This window comes from Fundulus heteroclitus, chromosome 17 (assembly GCF_011125445.2).
Source record: "Fundulus heteroclitus isolate FHET01 chromosome 17, MU-UCD_Fhet_4.1, whole genome shotgun sequence".
Lineage (NCBI taxonomy): Eukaryota > Metazoa > Chordata > Actinopteri > Cyprinodontiformes > Fundulidae > Fundulus > Fundulus heteroclitus.
This window is the reverse complement of record NC_046377.1, coordinates 16,091,559-16,113,883: the sequence shown is the minus strand read 5'-3', so window position 1 is coordinate 16,113,883 and position 22,325 is coordinate 16,091,559. Positions and strand designations below refer to the sequence as shown.

Genomic DNA, 22,325 nt, shown 5'->3' with positions numbered 1-22,325 from the left:
TTTGCGGATGTCTTGAAATTATGGTTCAATAATTCCACAAAATCATCTTTCCTTGTGTTGCCATTGCATCCTGCATTATAACTATAACACAAACAAAATAGGATGCAGCCACCCCTGTATTATACATTTGGCTGGTGTTTTCAGCTTTGTAAGTTTCCCTCTATATGCTCCAGATGTAACAACTGTCACTCTGGCCAAACACCTAAAATCCAGTTTCATCAGACCACAGAAAAAGGTCTCCAAAAATGAAGGTATTTGTCCCTGAGAGCATTTATTAACTCTAATCTGGCTATTTTCTTTCCTCTTTCAGTGTAAATTTTATTATCTCTGCCAGGTTTTTCTTTTTATTTTAGCTTTTCCCCAAATTGTTGAAATGCACAATAATTTGACTATATTTGACTTATTGTTGTAAATGTTGCTTTAGATGGGAGAAGGGCTTTAATTTTTATATTTTTTTGGTCAGACATTCATAATTTTTATTTACATGCTGGGAATAAAGTTTCCACCAGTTCACAGCTTGCTTGGGAACGGCAGAGTGCAGGTGCGAGTGTTTCTGCATGAAGAAATCTTTGAATGCCTGCCTCTCTCCAAATAAAAACATAGACCACAGACCGCTATTCTGTGGGAAGTGCCAGGATTGAACTGCTGTAACGTTTTTTTTCTCTTTCTGATAGGGAAAAACTGCAAAATAGACTCTCCAGAGACAAATAGGCAAACAAGAACATGCACAATATTGGTAACAAATGCCATCAGCAGTACTGTCTGTTAATAACACTGCTGAATGAAAAAATGCTTGACTAAAGAGCTTTAATGTCTTTCTGCTTTGGGCTCATTGCAAACATAGAACTTACATTTTTTTCAATCCATCTCACAACATGGTTTACTGGAAATAGGTTGTAGAGAGTGGCTACATGTGTTGTTTGGGCAGTGAAACAAGTTGGCTGTGATTTCTTAGTGCCTTAACAGTCATATACTCAAAAGAATTTATTAGATTTTTAAAGAAGTGTAGTCATGGATTTATTTAGCTTATTTTTATGACAACTAAACAAAGGTTGTACTAGTTGTAGCCTTAGAAAGGTTGGATAAAATTACTTTAGATTAGAAACCCCCAAGGATTTGCCCATTTTATTATGAATAGAAACAATTAAGCTTTGAATATTAGCGATGAAGCTTGTTCCAGTGAAACTAAAGAAGTCTAGTCAAGGATTAATTTATGCTTATTCCTTTGTAAATATGTTTTTATTTTCCTATGTAATATTTCCTTCTGTTTTTTTTCTGTTCATGTACAGCACTTAGAATCAACTTGTTACTGAAAACTGTTTTATAAACAAACTTGACTTGCCTTTTTATTGTGTTGTCCTGGGTATGACCACAGTTATTCTGCCAAGACACAGTTTTGGCTAAAGTTGTTGCCGTGAAAAAAAAAAAAAAAAAAATTATGAAATATTGGTGAAATTTATTTCCACCAGTATTAACCAACATGGCTAATGCAAAAGGAAGGAAAACTGTTCCTCTGTTGAACATTTTGTTGACCCTTTTTTTTCTCTATCATTGATATACACCTATTGATCGATATATTATTAAATTATCGTCCAGCCCTTACGTTGTAAACCAATCACATTAAAAACTAATTCTAAACAAAATTCCTGTTGTCAGTTCACGGGTAATGCCACTGCCAACTTCACTGCAATCCTAATCAGAGGTCTGGAGTTGCCGTTCCACTTTTATTATACGTACAAGTCTTATTTTTCAAAACCAACAACTGAGAGATGTGGAAACCAGAAGCAGCCTTATAAGGATCATTAAAGACCAATAAAGACAAGCACACAGCAACATTACAGATCAATTAATATGGTTTAATCCTGAATTACCCTCACAACACCGTACCAACACATACATGTCGACTCTGGCTCAGGAAGAGAAGAAATCTGTGGTACTTGCTGAAGAAAACTTCCCAGATTAAACTTTCAAAGCACCAAACAGGAGGCACAGTTTTTAAAAACAATAACAGTGTTGAATAATTAGGACGTGTTGAAATACACCCACCCATTAATTTTTTTCTTCCATTTGTACATCTAAAATCATCTAAATAAACCTGGATTCTACATCCAGATTTATTAAATGATTCAGGTTTGATAATAGAATACAGCTTGACAACAGACTCGTCGCACACCTAAAAACTTTATAGTAGTAAGTTTAACGGTCTAAATGTCACATTTTAGAAAGGCCTCCTGAAAGATTGCAACTTTCGCTTCAAAGTGCTCTGAACAAGATAATTCATAAAAAAGAGGTGTGAAAAGTGGGACTCAGAGCCGATGTAAACTGTTACAAAACATTATGAAAGCACAGCATGAATCACAACTGGAAAGCTCTTAATAAATTATAAATCACATTTTCTTTCTCGGTATAAAACATTTACCTTTGATCCAAACTCAAACGAACAAACACTTTCGAAGTACAGATAGTCTCTCCGGCTTTGACTGGATGCAATTTTAAATGCTTAAGTCATTAAAACTTCATCAGGCCATTCATTTTTAATGCGCGTCAAATTGCACCAAAAGTTTCATACTTGGACTTAAAAAGGCGGAGTCAGTTTACAGAAAACATGCTCCAGCAATGGTAAGAAATCTCTTTAAGACCAAGGGTGCAGCGGAAATTACGACAAAAAAAACCCAAAAACATTTACACAGAAGATTAAGTTTAGAGATGAAAGCTATATTTGGTGATGCATGGATGAAAAGTCTCCAGTCATCTCCAATCAAATGCATTTAATGATGTGCAAGAACAGTCATAAAGCTTGCGTAATGATAAAGTATCCCATACCACATGTGATTGTTTGCCATTTTAATGCAAAGTTGATTTACAGATATTATTCACAGTTAAAAAAGATGCACCGATCATGTATATTTATTTTTATTCCCATGCTGATTTCAATTTTTCCATATGATTTTATTTAAAGGTTTTATTCTTCTTCCAAGGAAAGGTTCTGGATCTGTCTAACTTTAGAGTTGGTCACGAATACAGATGCACCGACAAATCAGCTGGTGATCAGAAACAGATTCCTTGTGGCTCCACTGGTGGTCAGGTTGTGCTCACAACACTCTTTAGTGGGGAAGTTGTTACTGACAGAAGAAGTCTCAAAGTTAAAGGAAGAACACGGATTAAGAAGCTGCAGTAAAGGAACCTGTGGTCTTTACAGGCGGATTTCAGCTGTTCATCCAAGCGTTGACTCCAGCAGGTACCAATCATAATGCTCTTTCATAAATTTGCAATAGTGCTCATGTTAGCTTTGATTTACTCCGTTTTCAATTTATGATCGTTTTGGAACTTGCTGGGTGCTTTGTGGAAATATCCCAGTTAATGTAAGGATCTAAAATCGCCTTTACTGAACCCTGAGCTTGGAAATCGGCCATAAATCTCTGATTGGTGCATCTCTAATCCCAACAACAGAGTCATTTAGTCCCAGAGAACGCCAAGTGCTGGTGTATAATGCTATGTTTCCCATTAATGGTTAGTGGATGGCAGACTGATGGGGGTGAGGGGGAAAAAATATCATGCAAAGTTGTTTTTGCTGCTACTTAGTATTTTTCTGAATGGTAGTGATTTGTTTTTTCGATCCTGTTCGCGCTGTCCTCACGCTACTCGCTTAAGGACGTAGAGGATGCCGATGTTGTCGATGGTGACGAAGGTGGAGAAGTCGGGTGACACGTGGATTTTCTTGAGAGCGCTTCCTGTTGGGTAGAAGGTCTGCAGGGCTTCGCCTCTCGCCACGTTCCACCACTGGATGTGAGATAAAGAAAAGAAAAACACTTTAATTTTATGGTTAATCAGCTTTTTAGATGTTGACTATTTGGATTTTCTCAACATGAGGGATGAGACTGAAGTACTTTTCTCTACAAGAGGGAGGCAGATGGGAGACAAATTCCAGCTCTGTGCCTCTTCAACCCATGTTTTATGTTGTTGTGCCAGTTCAGACGTGACAGAAAGCGGGCATCGATTCGGGACGTAACGGACTGCGTTACCCATGATGCAATGTGGTCAAAATGGCCACCAACTCCCATCACGCAACACGGCAAAATGGCCGCCGATCAAGATAAGGTTGCTATGGTGATGGCTATAAAAGCCGATCACCCACGAAAATCTTCCTTCTTCCCTGGCTTTTGGCCAACCCGAGAAGACACAGCTGATTCCGTTGGGGTGATTCCCACGCCACGTGTTCGATTACTCGCTGGACCGAGATTTTTCGACGCAACGGTTATTCCCTGCTTTATAACAGGAGGTCGACTTAAATAAGTACTTTGAAATTCCCTCTGATCAAAAGACTGAGAGACGCCGGATCTCCCAGTGATCGAAGAGGACCCCGCTTTGTCTGGCCAACAAAGCGACTGTTGAACCCGGAGGAAGAAACGAAGGAGCTTTTTCCCCGTCCCGCTGCAGCCTGCGGAAAACTGCGCTCGTCAAGACGCGTCCAGAAAGCCGCACACTCCAAATCCAGCTCCGGACCAGCCCTCAAAGTAACGGGGTTTTCCCCTTTTATTTCTGTTTCACCAACAGGGTGTTTAGAAGTGCCTGGGCAGGCGTTAGAACTTTGTAGGTGTTGGTTAATGCTTTTATTCCACGACGAAGTTGGAATTATTTTGCTGAACATTTTCTTTGTATGTGCATGCATTTTACAATTGATTTGCTGTGTTGATTTGTGATCCATCAAGAACCCCGCCGTGGGTTACCGCTTATTTCTTTTCATCTTCTTCCCTGCTTCCCCCCTCTCTCTTTTCGCGTCTCCTTATCAGTTTAATTTCTTTGTCCGAGCTCAAGTCGCGGGCTTTGCTTTAAACTCCCAGTTAGCTGCCCCCTCTCGAAGCGAGGCATTATCCCATCAGCGTAAGCGTGGTTACGTCATTAGGACCTCCCCTCATACGTCATCGTAGCAGCCATCTTGGGAGGGTGACGTATATCTGAACTGTAGGTAGCTTAGCTGAACTAGCTTTTGTGTAAGACATCAAAGCGTCCAGTGAGATTCCCGAAGCTGTTCTGTCTATCAATGCTGATACGTGAAATGCCGGTGTTTCGAGGGCGGTGTTAAACAACTTTGAGTTAAGTTAAGATCTGCTAACCGCTCATTTTAATCCATTGTTTATTTTTGTTTGTTCTTTATTTCTACATATATATTTTGCATGTTTTAGTTTAGTAATGAGTAAGAATTCCAAAGTTGTTTGAATCAGAGAATTGCTGTAACAGGGAATTGCTTTTGGTCCAATAAAACCAACCACTGCGGAATAGACATTGTTTTGTGTTCAGTCCAATTCACAGTTACATGGTTATTCAGAAATCAGAGCTAACCTCCTTTGGAGTTAACATCTGACATTAATACAGAGACAATATCATTGGATGGTGATAAGGAATAAGGATTTAAACTCTAATTGCAGTTACATTGGGGTTCTCACAGCCTGCTGGATAAACCTGGTCGGTTAACAGTCCGACCTGATCATTTATTCCAGCATAAATGAGTTCATAACAGCAAATTAACTAATACATTAGTGGTATAAATACTTATAAGCTTATAGCTAACATCACCACCATTTGAACTATATTTGTTATAGCGGAATTTTGAGTTGAATGATTTATTATTTAAATTATAATACCAAATTATAATTAATAATAATAATAAGCATATTCAACCAGCTTATGGCATAACATATGTCAAAGTAGTTTTGTGATGTGTCTTTATTTGTAGATAATGATTTATCATGTAAATTATCTTTGAAAATGCTAAGACACCAAATGTTCCCACCAGGAGTTGAGCAATGATGAATGCAAACATGTAATTGTATAACACCACACATTTAATAACTAAGGAAAACTCAGAGCTTTAGGAGTCACTTAGCATCCCTTAGCAGCAGACGAACACATTCCCTCACCAGCTTTCCTCAGCAATTCGGTTTAATCAGAGTTTAAAGTCAACATTTTCAAGAGAGGCTCGGTGTCATAGGAAGCAAAAAAATCACAGGCGCATCGAGTCAATGCGCCTGTGATGAGTGCGTTTGCAGACATTCATCTTTAACAATAATTATCGTGATAATGTCACATCAAAGCAGGGGACTGCTACCTCTTCTAGCTACATAAAATAAAATAAAAAACACGAGTGGCATCAACGCCTTGAAGCTTTTACTGGAGTGTTGCAGTTGTAAAGCTTTCACTGCCCTGTGTGACATCGACCGTTACGCTGTGAAAAAAAAAACCCATCAGGTTAAGAGAAGGCTCATCTTTATGAATTAGGATAGCATTCAAACATCTTTTTTTTTTAATTGAATTCAAAAAGTGAAACTGAGCTATAGATTCAACTGTATACGTCTTTCAAAAATGTTCTTTTTTATTATTATGTGTGTCGGTGTGAATGGATTCAACACAGGAGACGAGCTCCTCAGGTTCCACATACTGTGAAACAGCTTTAATAGTGGAGTGAAACATGCACAAACAACCTTTACAGGCAGAAATAGTTTTCAACAACTCAAAACAGCTTTTGTCAATGTTGCTGAAGCTAGCAAACAACTGAGAGCCTATTCAGAAGGCTGCTATTATATGAAAGTATCTAACAGATATAGTAGAGAGCCACGCTAATCTATATTCATTCACTCATAACTTGGTAGAAACTGCATTACAGCATTACATTTCACTGCATTACAGTTTCAGCCATCTTCCAATAAAGTCTGACCAATTTCTCTCTCCCGTCACAGAACAGCTGTAGCTATACAGAGGTGAGATTACACACAGGAGGGCTCCATTCACTTCTTTGGGTGTAATATTAAAGCAAGCTGAACATAAATGCATAGCACATTTTTCACAAATGTATTAATAATATTATTACCAACAGAGTATAAAAACCATGCTTTGTTTGGCTTCTATTTTACCATTATACCCTACTATGTGTTGATCCAGGACATAGAATCACAAATAAAAGTATAATGAAGTTTGTGTTTGTAATATGACAAAATGTCAAATGACATCCCTGGAATACATATATGCAAAGTACTTTTTTAATTTAATTATAGAAGTATAAGTAGATATCTTTTAAGTTTTATTCCATGCAATCTTTTAAATAAATGTACTTGTTACAGATTTGGATCTATCACATGAAACAGTTAATTGTAAGTTAATTTGGTATGATTTAATGGTTAGATAAATGTAAAATTTGTTTGACCATCCTTCCATCTATGCGGTTTACATATTTCAATTGAGTGTTGCAGAGATGTATCTGCCAAAGATTCCGACATATTTCGTATTTATTTTGTGTGTGTTTTTTTTTTAATGGGACAAGAATTGACTGAAAACCAAAGGCTATGGTGATATAAAAAAAAAAAGGTGTAGGAACCCTTTTATTAATATATGGGGGATTAAAACTTCAAATCCAGCTTTGGAGGGGAAAAAAAAGAAGTTAACGGCTGTTATTTCACACCCACTGCGTGTTCTTTAATGTTTACCTACCACGGTGAAATTGTGAGATGTTTAGTTAAACATCAAAGCTATGCTCAAGGCTTGAAGAGAGCGCTCATGACATCTTGTTCAAGTAATTTCATTTTTCCGCACACTTCATAAATATAAATGCACACACTGACTCGGGATGCTACGTCCCATCTTTTTAGACCTAGTAATGAGAATTAATTACCAAAACCAGCAAGCAGCAGCAGTGCTGCATTACTTTGAGCTGAAGCAGCCTTCTATACATAAATAAGTATAAATGCAGTACTTAAGATATGAGTGAAACTGGAATTAGAACCCTGAACCTAAATCATACTTTAAGTAGTGGCCAAATGCATGAATATGGGAGCAGGATATGTCAAAAGTACATAAATGAAACATTTTTCAATGCGTTAGACTGCAGGAGAGTCAGCATATGGGTTCATTATACATCCTTAAGGTCGCGTTAATAGTTATGACTTCTTATGTGAGGCAACTATAATGCATTTAGCACAATTTTCTGATTATACTTATAAGAACTGTAGTGTTTTTTTAAAGCAGAACTGCCATATCTGGAGCAATACTGAAGGAAAGGCTTCCGACGAGTTAAACCGTGAGCAGTTTTTAATCATATTAATGGCAACACAACAAGATTTGCAGTCTAACAACCCTGCAGATTATTCATTATACGGTAGCTGCAGACCGGAGATTGTGCGTTTGAACAAAAGAAGACAGACGTGTGAGTGGAAGGAGACAGGATGAAAGTGTCTAAGTTGCACACTGAGAAAAGAAAACACTCGGAGATGAAGCACTAGCATCTCCATGAGGGTTACGATAAGATGAATGCCAGATGTAGCCCAAACAAAAGAATAACTGAGCTTCTGCAGCAAACAGATATTCATCTTAGCATACATGAACCACCTGGTATTTAAGAAAAATGGTTGAAAAAGGATGCTGGAAGAGACGGAGACTGAAAGTGTGATATTCGGGTTGTTTTTAGAGTGGGTCTGGTTTTATTATAAAAAAAATAAATAAAAAATCTGAATACAGAATAATTAACACGTTGGGGTGACAATGAGACTTCAGAAGGCGGCGAGCATTTCTGGTATTGTGTGTATTTGGAGAATGAAAAGTATAAAAGGGGAGGCAAACCCAAACTGACAGGATCCTAATCAAAAAGTTTCCATGTGCGCCGAAGTAAGAATCCAGAGCAGAAAACTTCTGCAAACTGGAAAACATTTCACACATTTCAGTTGTCAGACACATTTTTTTCAACCTGAAAACGTCCACACATTTTCAGAGTCACATTTCCAGATTTATGTTCTTCTTTCTTAGCCAATTCCCTGAGTGTACGAGTTCAAACATGTATACAGAATTAATAGCAGCCACTTCTGTTGTGGTCGGGCTTTAGATATGGAACCAGGAAAACCCAGAGACTGGAAGAAAGAGGGAGGGAGGATGGAAAGTGTATACAGAATTGATGCACTTTGGTTTTACACAGGAAATAAAGGCCCACGTCTCATACTCATGCCTTGGTATCTCTTATTTATCTCAGCTCTCTTGACTTTAGGACACCGTGACAGCGTGAAAACCAAACAACAAATGAAGAACGATACAGTGTCACTATCATATGTAGTACACATTTTTACAATACGTTGTATAATTTCATACCATCACGCCTTGTAAACCTAGTGCAGAATGCCCGTGATTTCTGGGATGTGTTTATCTTCCGCTAGCATGTTCAATCTGTCCCACAATGCACCTTTTTTTGCTCTTACACACTCAGGTCATGTGACATCCATGTTAGTGATAGCCGTAAAACAGTATATTTTAGTCTTCCTTTTGTTTTTTTAACATTTTACTACATTCTTTAATTTGAACCACTTTGCAAGTTATGAATAAAATAAATGTTACAAAATGAATTAACCGTTTTTTTTTTTTTCCAGCAGTAGCACAACACATTGATGGACATAAGATAGATGGATTTATACACAAATTAGATAATAGGATAACAGAAAAGGTCTGAAAAAGCTAATTTTTCAACCACCTTTTTTATTTTTATATATACTAATACCTGAAAATAAGTAAAATTACCAATTTTCTGGACTTTGTGGGAATGCTGAGACTTTCTGCTGTCTTATAGAGACAAACAGAGGCCCTTTGTGTTTGTGTGTAGCGGTAGGCACACCCCAGAACAGATGGCTGATATCAACACCCTCTCTGCGAGGCAATTGATTTATGGGACTTAGTGATGCAAGTAGATGCTAAATGACTACGCAGTGTGAGAATATCTCCGAGCTGCTTGGTGCGCATCTTCTGAAATTTATCAAGATTCACTGTTTGCTGAGGCAGCAGGAAGTAATCAAAGTCTTGCTTGAACACTTGTTTTTGCTGGTAGGATGCAGGGCAGTGTGATCTTCTAAAGCTATTAAAAGACAACAGACAGGTGCCGGTTTTAAACATTTAGACAGCTCTAGACTCACCAGACATCTGTAATACAATCACCATCTGCAACTACAAAAAGACACAAGGTGTAGGATTAAGCAACACCATGTGGAAAAGTTAGAAAACTGCAAACGACTAAACATTTAGGGGTGTAACAAGGCCTCCTGCCATGAGATATTGCAATAAGACAGTTTGATACTGTCAGCATGACTTTTTATCTGGTGCAATAATGTGTAAGCTTTTACTATAGGGCCTAGACAACACGCTGAGTGTTTAAAGCTCAGCCACCTGTCGTTTCTAACCTTATTTTGAAGTGTTAAAGGAGGTAGGTGCTTATTTTGAGCACAGTCAAATCATAAAGCCTAATTCATATCTCCTAGCCCTAATGTAGAGTCGACCCCGCCCCTGTGTGACTCGTTTTTTTTTGTCATCTGTACCCACCCACTTGAGTCCCCTAGGGCTGTTTATGGATGTTCTTGTGCAGAATTTGTGTACGTGTTGCTATGCAGCTTGCAGAGTCAGTAATATCCTTGGTCAGAGGGTGGCAGCTGATGATGTAAACAACGGGTTGGAGCAGAGGAAGAAAAAAACAACAACAATGATGCTGGTTTTAAAGAAAGAAAAGAGAGATCCGGTTTTCCAGTGTGGATAATTGATCTCTTAGACAGAAAGGATGCCAAAACTGCACTGATATTCTGAGGAGGAAAAAAAAAAAAATCACTTTATTCTTTCTTTTTGACTATTTTCCTCTGAGTAAAAGTGAATGTGTGGTTTATTTCCCCCTAAGAGTCTTCTAGTAAAAAACTACACACCAGAGCTATAAATAGTGGGAATAGGGAAGGCGCTTGACCGCATAATCCTGGATGAACACAGAAAGGAGAGTTTTGTTGAGAAAATACCAACATTCACATTTGTCTCATGACCAAAATTGTTTAAGTGTTCATCTAAATGTTCATATCTGAATTTGGCAAATCGTCGGTCAAAATCAGACCCCAGCATTCCCGCTAACTGAGCAACAGCAGAGCCGAGCCAACAGGCTCCTAACGTTGGATACCGAGAGCTAAATAGGTCTGCTTATTCAGGCTGCATTAGAGAGAGTCAGCACAGCTTACATAACACAGGAAAAAGGCAACAAAACTGTCTTGTGGGTGCTTGCAAAGATCAGAACAATGCTTATGTGTGAGTGAAAGCATGCTTGGACCTTTCACAACGTTGTACAGAGGCAATCCATCTTCCTCTTACATAAATAGCCCAACTACAGAAAGTCCAAGGGGAGTAGGTACAGTTTCTGAGCAATGTGGAAAAAGTAAATCAATTTACAACAATGGATAAAGCCTGGAGAGGAGGCAGATTAAAGTAAGAAGGGAGCAGGCTTGGGTGATTTTGTAAGGCCACCTCTATTTTATAAAAATAAGGTAAAAAAAATGTATCAGATGAGTGTTATTTGTGACCAGGTCAAGAAGCTATTGCTGAGGGACAAAGTGGGACTCTGAAGCTAAATTATTCATCCAAGGTTCAATCTCCTGAAATATTAATGCCATTCAATCCTCTGAACATTTCTCTTTGACACATTATGGGACTTTATTCCCTTTCTGTAGGCATTCCCAGCAGAAATCTATTAAAGAAAAGGATTGCAGGCAAATGGAGGAGAGCTTGGAATGCAAAAATTAGGTTCTAAGGTCCACATATTTCTTTATTTACATACAAGAAAATCTAAAGATTGAATAAATAAAAATGACTGAGTATTAAATAACACATACTGGTAAATATAGAACTCCATATACAATGAAATGTACAATGTAAATAAGAAACAGGCAACGTGAACAGAACAAACTGCTAATAAGAACAAGTAAATAATGTAAAAAATATATATAAACAAATAAAAAAGAAATTTTAGAAGCATCATAGGCTCCTATCACCGTTCTACACATTTTCATCCACAAATGTTATACTTTTCAGGCTTTATCTGGAAGGAAGGAAAAAACGAAGGATGAAAAAAAGGAAGGAAGAACTGAAAGAAGGAAGGAAGAACAGAAAAAGTAAAGAAGGAATCAAAAACAAAGGAAGGACACATGGAGGGAAAGAAGGAGAGGACAGAAGGACGGTGGCACAGGAAGGAACGACAAGTAAGAAAAGAAAGGAAGGACACAAGAAAGGAAATAAGGACAGGAAGTAGAAAGAAAGGACAGAAGAAAGACCACAAGACAGGAAGGAAGGACAAAAGCAAGGATATGAAGAAAGGAAATAGGGAGGGAATTACATAAGGAAAAAAGAAGGGAAGACCATAAGGTAGGACATACGGGAGAAGAACAAGATGAAGAATAAGACAAACAAGGAAAGGGAGGAAGAAAGGAAAGAAGGATGTAGGGGAGTAACATAAAGGACACAAGACAGAAAGGAAGGAGGTAGGATATAAGGAGGGAAGAAAAGGAAGGACAAGGAAGGAAGGACACAAAGAGGGAAGAAAAATTGAAGGACAAAAGGTAGGAAGGAAGGAGGGAATGAAAGCCACAAGGGAGCAAAGAAAGGCTACAAACATCTTCCCCAAGGGAGGCAATAATGTGGAGGGTGCTGTGCTACCTGCAACATCAGCGCTCAACAATAAAAGAGTCTGGGTGCTAAACTGGCTCGTCTGCAATCAAAATCTATTACCCATTTGATCTAAACAATGTTTTAATCCTTTGAAAGGCAGTGAATTACTCCACTCATTTAACAAAACATACACCGTCTTCCTCTACTTTTTCATCTTAGTAATCTACAGCGCCATCTCTGCTCTCTTGTGGTTTATTTTGGTGAGATTTGCGCGCCCAGAGAGACCCTTTACTTTTATCCAGCCAGAAAGACAATTAACCCCGGCTTAATGAGCATTGAGGGGAAAACAACTGCCAGATTAATATTTCACCAGCTTGTGTTTATTCCCCAAGCCTGACAACAAGAGGAATGAATCCAGGCCATTTTTTACTCTGAGCTAAACCCCATCAAAGTTTTCTGTTTTGCCTTCTCCAACGCAGAAACAAATGCCAAAGAGGAGTCAGGTCGAACAGCACCTGGGTGATAAACAGACTGTGCTTGCTAAACTATGTGATCTCTTATCATAATGAAAAGCAGGAAGTTGAAAAATAAAAAGCAGAAAACAAGGCAGATGGGGTTGTTTGACTCTTCAGAGTGTGCGTGAAGGTATTTTTAGAGGCAGGTCTGCCTCTACATTGGAGCGGCACAGCGGGGATGTTCATTTCTAGAGCAGCGTGACGGAAAATGAAAACTCTGTATTCTGCCCGGGCCAACACCGTGGCCTGTTTAGCAACGTCTTATTTAAATACGTGTCCTGTCATAAGACAGCAGTCGTTTAAAAAAAAAAAAAAAGCATCTTCTTGATTTACAAAAGGAGGGTATAAAGTGACAGCCAAGGGGGTGGGTGGCTTTAAGATCAAAGACGGCTTTAATTTTGGTTCACAAACAACTCCAAAGATTCACTGTTCTCGAATGTGACAAGAAGAAAAAAAAAAAACAAACGCAGTCATTGTTGCTAAAGTCTAAGAATAACGCAATGAAAAGGCGAGAAAGTAAGACGACTCCCAATCAAAAGTTGCAGCTATTAATAAAAAGCCGCGCCTGATCGTATTTATAGACCATTGACAGGGCAGCATATTTTTAGGGTTTTTATTGCGCTTGCTTTGTAATATATTGTTTTCTACAGGAGAAAATGAGCTCTATGTGTAATTACAGGGAGTCTGTGCTGGTTTTGTGCTGGCTAGAAGCCACAGAACCAATTTGGTCAAATGTTCTGCAACCGTTTCAGTTTGGTTTGCTATTTTAGTGGCGGTAAGATTCAACCAGTCATGATGTCAATACCTCGGTCCAAGTCATGATTGTCATTGGGATTCAACAGACATGCTAATCAATGGAAATCCTTCCGTTATCTACTAATTACTTATTTTAAGAACCAATTTTAAAATGTATAAAATCACCTATAAATGTGTAAATGGAACTGTTCATTTGTCTGACTGTACATTACATCAATGACGAATGGAAACGAATGTGCACCAGAGTGGTCAAGATGGGCATATTTTCCAGCTGATACCGGGGAGATGGTCGAAGAAGGTTTAAGTGCTATTACTACTGACGACGGCACAAACATAGTTAAAGCTGCCGAGCTCGATAGACGGATGTGAGTGCAGTGTTTTGAGCTCAGGCTGCACCTGGAAAATCGGTAAGTGTGCACATCTTAATGGAGATACCTACGTGTGAAGGTGCGGCCGCTCAATAACGTTATTATCACTTAATCTTTAACCTATATGGAACCTATAGGGAAATATGTGTAAATGTGATTTGCATTTAGCTGTGATTTTCCAGGTGAAATATACCATCAATATAACCGGTTGTAAATATCACAATATTGATTTTAGGCCATATCATGGTTGGACGAACTACTTTTGGGACTAGGCTTCAAACTTTCCTTTTTGATAAAGCTTACAGTTTGAGTGTTTTAAGTTATCCTGAGCCATTTCTGTAGTTCTGTAGACAGAGATCACTTTCCTCATGCTGCTACATTCTCCTACTACTCTCCAATTTTGTTTTATTTGCTGTTATTTCAACTTTTTACTATGTTCTGTTTTTTTATTATCTTCATAGTACTTACATCTGGCCTGGAGTTCTGTTAACCTGTGACACCATCTTGGAAGGGGGCATCGGCTGAGCTACTGCTGTCAACAGTTTCATGATTCATTTCATGTGATACAGCTGGCGCTTTCTTTCAGTGTTTAGCCCAGTTTGTTTTGTAGACATATCTATTGGCTGAGCTTTTACTGCAACTATGTACTCTCGTCTTTTAGACCTGGAAGATGACCCAGAGCTTAGCTTAGCTTGTCTGAGGGACTGCTACAAAGCCAAAAACACAATGCAAACAACTCTCCACTGTTACATGTTTGTCCAGCTCGATGAAATATATTTGGTTTCCTTAAATAGAAAACGTCTTAACCATTTTGCATGACTTAATCAAACTGACTTGGTAAGGTGCCTTGAGATGATGTGTTGTGGCTTGGAGATATGTAAATAAATGGAATTGAATTAAATTAGATGGCAACAAAAAGATAGTTTGATGGAGGGATAATTGAAAATATTAATGGATGGGAATTTTAACAGACAGATAGCTGGATATTTGGATGAAGAGAAAAAAGGGATGGATAGTACGGCAGACGGATGGTTGGAAAAACAGCTGGAGGGATGTGCAGCTGAATATTTAGAGGAACGGCTGATGTGACGGATCCCATAATTGTACGGACTGATGTTGGAAGGATGGTTGGGGGGGGGCCTGAAGTATGATTGGATGGACAGATAGAGGGTTAGATAACAGAATACAGTTGATCAAAGAAGCGGATGGACAGATGGGTTCATAGTTGGATGGACAGACAAAGGCAGTCGGATGGAGGTACTGTGGACCTGATGAACAAATAGAGGCAAATTTGGATGGCTGATTGGGCAGACAGATAAAATGGTGGTTAAAAGCACAGGTGGATGGAAAGTTGGATGTACAGCGAGATGGACAGACAGACCGATAAATGGCCAGATGGAAAGATAGTGGAACGGTCAAATGGAAAGAGATTTCTCACTTATCCAAACTTTGAAGATACTGACATCAAACTCTACATTGTGCAGGAACCTTGGTCATACCACAAAACATGCAACAATTAAAGCTTGTTGAAGCAGATAATAATTAAACAGAGACACTATATGGTAATTTCTTCTTTTTTTGTTGTATGAATAGTCACATAATACATTCCTGTTAAAATTCTGGAGTAAATCTGTGGTGTTGAATGACGTGATGGGTATTGCTGCATTTTTCCACTTGTAACCAATCATAAATATGACCTCTGCAACACAAACGGTCCTAAGAAAGAACAACCTGCTTCGAACAAAGTTGTTTCCTCCAGCTTGGAAAGATGGATGGGTACTCAGACTGATGCTTAGTCTAGGTAGTATACATTAAGGTAACTGAATTTCCTTTCCTTTTCTGCTGCCACGCAACCGTTTCCCACTTTCTGACAGGTTCTTCATCCATCAGCTGTCTCTCGAGGGAAGGTCAGAACAACCTTCACTCCTTTATTTCATCTCATTTCCCTGCAACTGCACGTTTCTTTGAGCCGTCCTTAGAGTGATGGCTGGCTGTAACACTTCAATGGCCACGGAGGTCTCGTAAGGATGCGCCTAATGATGGCGGCTCAGGCCGTAAAAAGAGACCCGGACCTGTGCTGCAGCCTGTATTAAAAACACAATCACAAAAGAAACCTCAAGGCACAGGAGTGGAAAAAAAGTGTAAGAAGTCTCTACAGTGCAGGAAGCAAGCATGAAGGTCACAGAAGTCGATAAACAACGGAAATGACAGAGGAAAAATGAAATGAAGGTGCGAAACGGTGAGACACCTGAGGAAAACACAGGAAGAAAAGGTCTTGAGGGAAAAAAAAACTGGGAATGAATGTGAGGAAAAGATAAGAAAGCCAAGGTGAGGTGAAATTGAGGTTTTCTCTCTTTCAGCGCCATCACAGGCACTTCTGATAGGTGATGTGTGTCAACAGTGATGGCAGGGGAGACCAGTCATCTTAAACACACCGATGCATCTGGGTGCTCACAGCCCGGAAGTGTGTTTGCGTAGTAGATAGACTGCATATCAACATGTGGCTGTTTCAGTGGCAACAAGAACGTGTAGAAGAAGCTAAGCGGGAATATTTGCTGCCGTGTGAAAGGATGTTGGGGATAAAAGGTCACCAGCACTCTGGTCACTTCAGAGCTAACACTTTGGTGAATTGGGAACATGCGCTCACTGGCCAAACTCATCAGGCAAGTGTCTTCTACCTCTTGTAAAAGAAGAATCAGCCAATCACGATGCAGAATCTAGACGTGGTGAAACGGGAAAGAAAAGGGCTTTACGGGTTCTTGCAAAACTATTCATATCCCCTAGTTTTAATTTCCACATTTTATGACGTTACAAACAAACCTTAATACATTTTAATGGAATTTTATGTGCTAGATCAGGACAATGCAGTTCATAATCAGGCTTTTTTTTTTTGGACATAAAGATGTGAAAGAATTTACATGATGAATGTCAAGTACAATGGTCCTTTGACTCTTATAATAAAATCTGACACGATTACTAAAATCTGTGTCAAGATTTAAAAAGACACACCTCTGTGCTTCTGTTCTTTTTTTGTTGTTGTTGTTTGTTTTGTTTTTTGCAAGATGATGGTGTGAATTATTCTGGGCTTTTGGGTAAGAGCGTGTGCCTGCAGTCACGACGAGCCTTTTCACACCTCCCGCCTCCCTCTTGGACACCGACACTGTGACGAATTGTCTCGTTGTCTTTTGAGGAGTGTGTGTGTGTGTGTGTGTGTGTGTGTGTGTGTGTGTGTGTGTCTCAAGGCCAGGTGTGAGACAGGACAAGCAGGACGCGAAGCAGACGGAGGACAGAGGACCAGTTAGAGTCGGCCCTCTCAGAGGTACGTACCACCCCGCTACATCAGCAGGCTGTTTTACAACCAGATGGACCAAAACACACAAGTTTCCTGTTACATAAAGAGCCACACTGTCGATGAGACGCACGAGAAGGGCTTAATTACTGTTACCTTTACACAACGGGGAATTAGACATGCATATACACCCACACAATGGCCCGCTGCTTTTAATTACACTAATACAAGTCAACCAAGCATACAGACAAGGGGGAGTCTTAAATCACACAGTGAGAACAAGGAGCTGAGGGCTGAGATGAATAAAAATAAATAAATAAAAGCTTCTTGAGAGCTGATTAAGGCAAAAACACTGACAGCGGCAAGTTAAAAAAGCAAACAGGACCAAGAGAAGCAAACAAGAAGGACTCTGAACGCTCTGGGACTCATTGTTGCGTCAATCTGAGCACCAGCTCTGGGAGACGTCACCCGCTGTCACTTCTCCGGCTCTCATCAGACCAACAACAGCATCCTCCCGCTCAGCAGCCGCCGCTGCACACCGAGCCGCTCCGTGGAACGCGTCTGGTGCTCGGAGCCGAGATCAGAGAGGATGTGAAGGCTGAAAACTCTCCACTGAATCTGAGAAGACAAACAGCCTCTTTGGCTCGTCTGCATTAAAACTACGCCTCTCTTCCAGGAACAGCTGTCACAGCGACAAGGGATGATGTGTAAATATTAACCCTGTCAGAACCGCAGAGAAGCAGAAGATCTGGATTTATAGTTTTTACGAGATTATCTCCAAAAACATCTTGCTGATACAAAGATGGAGTTGCTGCAATCTTCAAAGTTGGATGTTTTACTACAGTACAGTAGAAACTGTCTACAATAATCATCAGTTTGGTCATTTTTATATGCATGTATTATTTTTTGGAAAAAATAATATCTGAAAGTCTTAGAAGATATTAGAAAGATTTGAAGACTTTAACATTGAGGTTCTTATTTAATTTTTCTTCTGATTAGAAGGGGGAAACAGTAAGTTTCTGAGGCATGCTTTTATTTTGAAAGTGTGCTGAACAATAATGGCAAAGAAATAGACATTTTAAAACAATTTTTAATTGAATGATTTAAAAGGGGGGCAGAAATAATAGCAATACATTCAAATCTATGGATAAAGGAGGAAAATAGAAAAATGTAAAACTGAGAATAAGAGCACAGAGACATTTTCTAGGTATTCCTTTTCATTTTGATATCATTCAGTTGTGGTATATATAAAGTGGAACTGTTAGGTTTTGCTCTGAATTCGTCGTTAGTTTACCCCCATGTTTTTACCCCTGTCCTGATGTGCGTCAGAAAACAACTCGTTTTGGTGCCGTCTCTTTAAATCTAAAGGAGGCACTTCACACCACAGCCCCCTCCAGGTCGCAGAGCGTTCCACTCCACCCAGTATGCTGGGGGGACAGTTTGACTCATCCACTTGTAACTTTGGCATCCTTCAGCTTGGACTACAAAAATCACTCAGAAATAAAAATGGCAGATTTCCAAAACTGGTAAGCTGGAAGTCCGTGACCTCGTTAAGCAGCCCTGCAGCGAATACTGTGATGTTATTGTTCAAAAAGGTGTAACAGAAACAGAGCAGCTTCAAAAATAAGATATCTACGCAGCACCTGGACAAACTACATTCAAATTTTCTGCACCCCTAGAGACTCCAAGTACAAACAAAATTTATTTAATTGCTAAAAAAGGGGGATTTGGCATGATATCTCCCATTTACGGCAGTATAGGTCCTCCATTGGTCAGTCTCTCTTGGTCTGCCATCCAACGCAGAGTTAACTCAATCTCTTTGATCCTCAATGAATAAAGTCTCTTCCTCGCCCCAGCTGGGAATAAATGCAAACCAAATATCCTTACAAGACTGATTAAAATTACAAAATAATACTTCTATGAATTTTTTATACCATTTAAAAACATTATTTTAACCACACTGGTAATTGAAAAGAAGGATTTAAGGTTTGGATCTCATCTTAAAAGGATATTAGATAGCAATAATAAAACAACATGTACTGGACCTCCATATGGGATGCACAAGAAGACACGCTGACAATACTCATTAAAACAGATTGACACTAAAGATCATCTCTGCGCTCTGCGGCTCTGTTGGCTCTATTATCCGTCAGACGCAGCCAGTCCATCGTGGTAATTACAGTGACGGACAGGACGTTCTCTAAAAGTCATATGGCAAAATAATCCATCACCTTTCGTCACGTCCACAAGCTGATCCATCAAGGCAACACGGCTGAATATATTTATGGGGATGATTGAAAGATGCGGTCGTTTGGAGGGGTATTTCTGTGCGATCACTACTTTAGTGAGATGGGAAAAAACGCCTTCTGTTGAATGAATGTTAATTAAACTAGATATTGATCTACTTTAGAAACGTCGAGTCGCGTGGTTTCCTTCAAAAGATTAGTTATAAGTTTAAAAAAATATGGTTCAGGGGTATCCAAACGTCTGAAGGGGAAGGAAAATGATTCTCTTTTACAAACAAAAGAATGTGAAAGATGTGGCGTGCATTAGTATTCAGCTGCCTTTCATATAGCTGGAAATAAAATCCAGCTCAATCAATTCACTGCACTGGTAAACGGAGTCCAGCGGTTTATAATTTAATGAGTCCAGCTGCTCTGTGAAGGCCTCAAAAGTTTGTTAGCGAACTCCTGTTAGTGAAGCCCTGTTTGGAGTTTGCAACAAACACAAACAATTAAGCAAACATCTAAAAAATATAAATAAATTAACAAGTTGTTCTGGTCAGATGAACCCAAACTTGATTTTCAAAAAGACTAGATGTGGTGAAAAACTAACGGTGAACAACAAAGATGAAGAAATTCCTTTATGGTCTCACAATAGGGAAATTCGGGTTTGACAGTGGCAAAAACCAGAGTTACGCACAGTAGGGGGAAAAAAACAAGCTGGTCTAATCTAAAGATAGTTCTAAAGCAGCAGAGGATGAGCTTCATCAGAAACGCCAAAAGGAAAAGGAAAAAATAAAAATAAAAGCTTGAGTAAATAATGCACAATTATCGATAACAGGGCATACTCAGGTAAAAAGGATGAAATGTCCAATATGCACATCGCTATAATGAATTGACTTTATAATAAAGTGCTAAGCACCATAAAATCCATGAATTAATGGAAGCGGTAAATGAGAAACAGCTCGTTATGGTTCAGTTCATTCCCCGAGTCTCTGATCTCACCAATCGCTATCTGCTGTAGGTGCCATCATGATATGATTGGCCCAAACAGCAGCATCCACTGCTATCAGCTGAAACATCAACCCACACACACACACACACACACACACACACACACACAAAAGCACATGTCAGCTCCCACACACACACAGGAGTTATCTTCCAACATAAAGCCTCATCGATCAGAAGTGCTCTCCCAGGGGAATTACATCATTGCTCAACAAACAGCCAATCACAGCCGGGCTGAGGCCGCCCGCCCGCTCTGTGACCCTATCTGCCGTAAGAGTAAAGGCAGCAACGATGAGGCTGACGCCAATTCCAGTCTCATCACAGGGTGGCCCTGATGGCTCTCTCTGAGGTAACGCTTCAGTCAATCTGGAGCAATAGAACTCCCAACAATACGGCAAGACAGAAGAGAAACAGCTCATCCCTCAATACAGCGTTAAGCTAACTCTGCCTCATCTTCTTCTTATCGTTTGCTTTTAGTGCTATTTTAATGCCCGCTAGATTGGCAGACGACGGTTGCTTCCCTCCATCTGCTCCCTTACACCAACTCCAGCTCAACGTGTCCAATGTTTATTTATTTCTCTGCCTTCCTTAGCAGTAATGATCCTCGCAATAGATGCAGGCTTATCTGGGAACTGCTGGGAAGCCGACTGAACTGGCTGCAGCAGCCAGTCCTGCTGCCAGAGCGACTGAGAGCAGAGCCTCCAACGTAAGCCTGGTGTTCCTTTCAAATCAGGTTCCCTGCTAAACAGTTGGTGTCATATCAGCCTCACAGCAAATTCAACAGGTTTGAAATCAAATTTTTTTTGCCATTTTTTGAGTCGTGCAAATAAATTAAAATCAGATTTTCTAAATGATCTCTTACATGTGTTGTACTTTATGGTTTAGCCCTATTTTGAACATGGGCAGTGTTCTGCAAGTGAGAATAAGTGATAATATAATGGTGTTTTCCTTCTGTTACAATGGCTTCACAAAATATTCCACTTACACCCCAAAAACAGATCTAAAAATAAGGAAAATGTTTTTAAAGTTAGTGTATTTGTCCATAATTTGAGCAGGTAAATAAGATTATCTGCCAATGGAATGAGTATTTTGACCCGTAAAATAAGATAATTAGACATCCTGCACTTGAAATAAGATGATACAGATGAGTTGTTCCTATTTTAAGGGCAAAAATCTTATTCCATTGGCAAATCATCTTATTTACCTGCTCAAATCAAGGACAAACACACAAACTTTAAGAACATTTTACTTATTTTTAGATCCGTTTTTGCAGTGTACTGGTCCCAAACTGGCGATCAGTCAGGAACAAGAACTTACAGGAATGGCTGAAAGAACTGGCCCGGCCGCAGCTCACATTGCCCCAATCAAGCATTGAGTATTTTTCTAAAGTAATTTAACTCTTTTAATACTCTAAAATGTAATAATTTGACCATTATACCACATTTGTAATTTAAATATTTAAATTAATGGATAGATGGATAATAAGTACAGGCAAATCCCTTTCCAAATAGATATAAACAAATGAACATTAAACTACACACCACACTCAGCTTAGATCTTGTTCAAAACATGAATTTAAATATCTGCAGGATGTCCCTCGTGCCAGCCCATGGATATAGGAATTTATTGAAAAGGTTATACTGATTAAATAACAAAAGAACATGTTGTCTAAAGCATCCATTTGCTGCAAGTACCGCAGCACAGCTACTTGCCGCAGGAAGTCCCCCTATGT

The 22,325-nt window shown here is 39.2% G+C and overlaps 1 protein-coding gene across 1 annotated transcript in view; it reads right to left on the bottom strand.

The window, feature by feature from the left end:
• Nucleotides 1-1,835: 1,835 nt before the first annotated feature.
• The window catches only part of apaf1 (apoptotic peptidase activating factor 1), a 55,450-nt gene continuing 34,960 nt past the window's right edge, over nt 1,836-22,325 (bottom strand). Inside the window, exon 27 of the mRNA XM_012869749.3 lies at nt 1,836-3,780. Coding sequence (XP_012725203.2) covers nt 3,634-3,780 — 147 coding nt within the window. The 3' untranslated portion in view covers nt 1,836-3,633. The remainder of the gene's footprint in view (nt 3,781-22,325) is intronic.